Source organism: Bufo gargarizans, chromosome 3, assembly GCF_014858855.1.
Source record: "Bufo gargarizans isolate SCDJY-AF-19 chromosome 3, ASM1485885v1, whole genome shotgun sequence".
Taxonomy (NCBI): Eukaryota; Metazoa; Chordata; class Amphibia; order Anura; family Bufonidae; genus Bufo; species Bufo gargarizans.
Window position 1 is genome coordinate 591,108,436 of NC_058082.1, and position 5,017 is coordinate 591,113,452.

The 5,017-nt window shown below is 42.0% G+C and overlaps 1 protein-coding gene across 1 annotated transcript; it reads left to right on the top strand.

Moving 5' to 3' along the window:
* The first annotated feature begins 391 nt into the window (after positions 1–391).
* LOC122931857 (protein ripply3-like) lies at positions 392–4,513 on the top strand. Its single transcript, XM_044285912.1, has 4 exons — positions 392–557; positions 2,522–2,591; positions 3,044–3,114; positions 4,264–4,513. Exons 1-4 carry the CDS (start codon positions 454–456, stop codon positions 4,511–4,513), a joined length of 495 nt encoding a protein of 164 aa, XP_044141847.1. The 5' UTR covers positions 392–453.
* The last annotated feature ends 504 nt before the right edge of the window (positions 4,514–5,017 follow it).

Below are 5,017 nucleotides of genomic sequence, written 5' to 3' on the forward strand. Positions count from 1 at the left end.
GTGAGTCTTCTAAATTGGACAATTTTTTTTAAACAGACCTCACACCGATGGCGCTCTCCGTTTTTCTAGGGAGGCTGTGGAGAAAATCGGACCAAAATAAACTGGTCAATGGTCCATGTGCAAAATCGGACATATGAATTAGCCCATTGACCATAATGTGTCAGCGTTCTACACCGAGCGCACCCAGACATGTATTATAGTGTGGGATACAGCAAGGTATCGCCCGTGCTTCTTCTCTGTCCGCCTTCTTTACAGGGGCCTAGAGACCTGAGAAGTGTGCACTGTCTACAAACCCCTGAAGGTGGGGGGTGGCTCTCTGATCCTTCCTCCTCCCTCTTACCTGACGGCCTGTTTACTTTGGGTGAGAGCCGTAAGATAAAGGAGCCTGGCCTCAATGGGAGCTGACATTCAGTTCACTGCAAGCTGAGGAGCACACCCAATCTATCCTTCTCTATGGAGGCTGCACATTATACTCTGAAGGCCACCATGGCCCACCTGTGTCACTGCTCTGGAGGCATCAACAGCCCCGACCCAACGCGTCCTGACCAAGGAGGAAGGTAAGCGGCACCGCCGGGGGTTAACACTCGTTCACACTAATGCGGCTTCACTTTCCTGTATCATTGAGATGAATGCTAGAATCTTTTTAGTTTAACATTGACATTTTTTCAACTTTTTTTTTTTACATTTATTTTAATGAATGCACCGCGTTTTTTTATATCTATTTGCAATAAATATCCCAATTTTTATATTATCATTTATATTTATATTTTATATTACACTTATATTTTCGAATGGCGTGGTAAGCTACATTCTACTTTCACTTTAAAAAAGTTTTTACCCTTTGTTACAACGGCTATGTAAAATATGGTAAAAACTTTTTACCATTTGGACCTTTTATTTTTTTTACATATTTAATTATTTGGATTTTTGGCGATTCGCGGTTGCATTAAGTTGTGCGCGGCGTTGACGATTATTAGTGACAGCACTGAGATCTTAAGTTCGCACTGACAAAACGTAAAACTGCAAATGAGAGATAAAATCCGATCCCAGAATAGTTATTTTTCTCTCTGAACCTCTGTCAGAAGGGAACATCCAGGTATAGAGTATTATAATGATTTGTAAGGCTGTGTTCACATGTCGCAGATTTGGCCGTGGTCGTTCAGTGGGGCAGATTGTGGATTTTCCGTGCAGAATCTAAGGTTATTTTTCTGCGGCAATGACAGAAAACGCCATTCACGGGCACTGGTTGCAGAACCTTAGCGGATCTGATTTAGGTGCGGAATCTGTGCTGATGACTAACATGTGCGATGTTCTGTACACACAAGGGACTCAAAGAGCAGTCCGCGAGTAAACTGACCAATCCTCATCCAATCTGTGAGGTGTGAACATCGCCTTATTTGGATTATTTATGCCATTATTATGTCCGATTATTTCAATAGTGCCGTCATAGTCTATGCTACATGCAATGACTGGGTACAAGCTTTAGACTGCAAGCTCTGGGGACAAGTCATAACCTAAACTGCATATTTACGGTCCCGCCAATCAACGAGCGCCGATTAACAATATACTCGTCTAAAAGGTCTTGCGCACATCCCAGTGCAAAGGAAGTGGGGGCAAATTATAGTTTTTACGATCATTCATCCCCCATTCAATTTGCATATTATTGACAGCATATTCCTACAATATACTGCCAAAAAACAAGGGTTTTTGGTGCGATTACCCAACAAACAAGCGATTAGCTAAGGTGATTTTTGGCACCTCAATTTTTGGGAAAGAACTGCCGTAGTTTGTCCCAATCCTCTGACTGTAAAAGGGCCCTTAGACTCTGACGCATTTCAAGTCACACAGCTTTTCCCACCACTAATAAGCGACACCAAATGACAAACTCAGCTCTGCCACATTTTATAACTAAGCTCAGCACTGACAGGTCGTCTGGCTGCATATAATTGTGCCAGGAGGGATCCAGCTCTGAGACATAATACAGATGTCTGTGACTTTTCCCCCCTATACCTGTTAATTATAGGATTAGCCCTGTCTCCTGCAGCCTGGAGGTGTTTGCAGCCGGGGCCTTTGAAGTGGGATTGTGAAGAAGTGGAGCAGAAACCATTCTGATAAATGCTGGTTAATATTACACTCCCTCCAGCAGGACACAATGCGCCAGCTCTTCAGCTCTGTTTGTTCTCCGAGGTGTTGTGGGCAGAATAAGAACAGATCTAGAAAAGCCGATATCTGTTTTATGTGCGAACAATATCGAGAGGAATGTGAGGGTTGTAGTCCACTCAGTGCAGCCAATGAGCGCAGGTACTACTGCGCAGTGTATGTATGTGCAGGTAATGGAGCTGAACAGCATGTGTTTACCCAGCATTATCCAAGCGGGTAATCGCTGTAATACATGGGAGGAAATAGATATATACCGTATATACTGTATATACAGGCGAGATAGATAGAGACTATGAGGATATGAATATTATCTATCTGCTGAACATTGGTAGGTACTCATTATCATACTCTGATTTTTCAGTAACGCTATTCTATGGAGGCCTTGGCTGTTCTCATCTAGAGAGAGAGCATCAAACACACAGCAGAAACTGGTAAGATCTATCCCATATCTATCATCTATCTATCTATCTATCTATCTATCTATCTATCTATCTATCCCATATCTATCTATCTATTATCTATCTAATATCTATCTATCTATCTATCTATCCCATATCTATCATCTATCTATCTATCTATTATCTATCTATCTATCTATCTGTCTATCTCATATCTATCTATATATCTATTTAACTGTCTATCTATTATCTATCTATCCATCGCATATCTATCATCTATCTACCTATCTCCTATCTATCTATCTATCCATCCATCGCATATCTATCATCTATCTATCTATCCCATATATAATATCTATCTGTCTGTCTATCTATCTATCCATGTGGATAATATAATGACCTCTGGGGACAAGTTTAGGGTGGAAACAAATTTTCAGCTCTTCCAGAGACCATATTTGGATGATTTCTATGTTTTCTATTCACAGGGTGGTATGACAGACAGTGATAGTGATGCCACTGGAAAGAAGGGGGCGCTGGGATTTCAACACCCTGTACGGTAAGTGACAATTATTTTATATACTGATTATAGGTGGAGAATATGCCCACTGTGAGTACCATTGCTATCCTGATTAAAGCGGTTCTCCAGGAACTTGATATTGATGGCCTATCCTCAGGATTGGTCACCAATATCAGATCGGCGGGGGTACGACACCCGGCACCCCCCACCAATCAACTGTTCAAATAGGCCTCAGCGCTCCTTGAGTGCTCAGGACTCTTCCTAGGCCAGTGACGTCACCGTACATTGATCACATGACCTAGGCTGCAATACCAAGCCAAGCCACTATGGAATGTATGGCGGTGTGCTTGGTAAGATGTGAGGAGATCGCAACACTCACAGGAGCTCCATGAGCACAGCGTCCTCTTCAAACAGCTGATTGGTAGGGGTGTCGGGAGTCAAACCCCCCCAGATCAGATATTGATATCAAATTCCCAGATAACCCCTTTAGTTTCTTAATATATATATTAACAATGTTCACAGCTCTATTTTCAGAATCTGAGCTCCAAATCCTCAGTATAAGCAGAGTTGCTTGATAAAATTATTACTGCCTGCACCACCACTAGGGGGAGCTCAGGAGCTTACTGCATACTATTAAAGGGGTTTTCCAGTGCAAAAAAAAAAAAGATGGCCGTGAGCTCATAAGGCATAAAAGGATTGATACCCTCACTGATCATGTGATACTGTCATTCTAACGCTTACCTGGTCCCTTCTGCTGCCTACTTCCTGCCTGCTCTCTCAGCTAATCATTGGCTGCAGCGTTGACCCGCCTAAGCCAGTGATTGGCTGAGAGGGCATTTCCTGTGTGTCGAGATGAGAGCAGGAACTAGAGAGTAATGGTGACCCAGGAAGCATTAGAATGGTGATAACGGGAAATCAATGAGGTGAATATTGGTTCTTTTATGGTTTTAAGATACTCTGAGTCCACTGCCACCAATTTGTTTTCATCCACATCCCCTTAACACACTTGACTCAATATAATAACACTGTATACAGTAAGACCAATGCGGGAAAATGTCTGAGCTCCTCAAATCCTAGTCCATGTTTTCAATCACCCTTTGAACGTTTTTGCCTTGTTTGGTTATTATATTATATATGGTTATTATATTATCTACGCCACATTCTCACTGTTCTCTTTTTATTTCAAAGGCTTTACATGCCAAAATCGAAGACAGAGGAGTACTTACAACACATGGGGAAAAAAGTTCTCGCCAGTTTCCCAGTACAGGCCACCATACACTTCTACAATGATGATTCCGAGTCTGAGGAGGAAGAAGACAATGAGATGGACTATTATAACTATTATCAGAATTACAATGGTTTTCCAGGAAGAGACACTCGAAGCATGGTGGAAGAGGACTCAGCATATTCCTCAGGAAAGACACATAGCACCAATTAGAAGTGTGCAAGAAGTCATCACATAAAGACTAAAATTGGGACCAATGGCCATAAAAATCCAATGGGTCTTCTGTTTTTGCTATACAGTGCCTTGTACCAGTCCAGAGTATGTGGCTACCTTCTGTTTTAGGAAGTTTCTTTTGGTATCAGTTAAGACATTAGCAAGAAATGACTTACTGGCTTGTCAATCAAGTCGGCACTGAAGCCTCATGGTTAAGGTCATGGGTGAAGGAAGCTTGAGGTGGACATCTCCTGGGGTGAAGGATGCTTTAGGTGAACATCTCCTGAGGTGAAGGATGCTTGAGGTGGACATCTTCTGGGATAAAGAAGGCTTGAGGTGGACATCTGTCAAAGGGTGAAGGAACAATGGATAGCTAGACTTTTATATCTTGTTCTATGGTTTGGCCTCCTCTTAAATTGTCCAATTTCTTCTCAACTGTCCAGTTCTGAGAACCCTAAAAGGGAAGAACTTTGTAAAAAAAAAAAAAAAAAAACATTCTTGTGT

Excerpts from the sequence above, each read along its gene's own strand:
- LOC122931857 (XM_044285912.1), top strand. The coding sequence starts at position 454 with ATGGAGGCTGCACATTATACTCTGAAGGCCACCATGGCCCACCTGTGT. Across the intron at positions 558-2,521 it reads CGTCCTGACCAAGGAGGAAG|TAACGCTATTCTATGGAGGC; the intron begins GTAAGCGGCACC and ends CTGATTTTTCAG. Across the intron at positions 2,592-3,043 it reads CAAACACACAGCAGAAACTG|GGTGGTATGACAGACAGTGA; the intron begins GTAAGATCTATC and ends TTCTATTCACAG.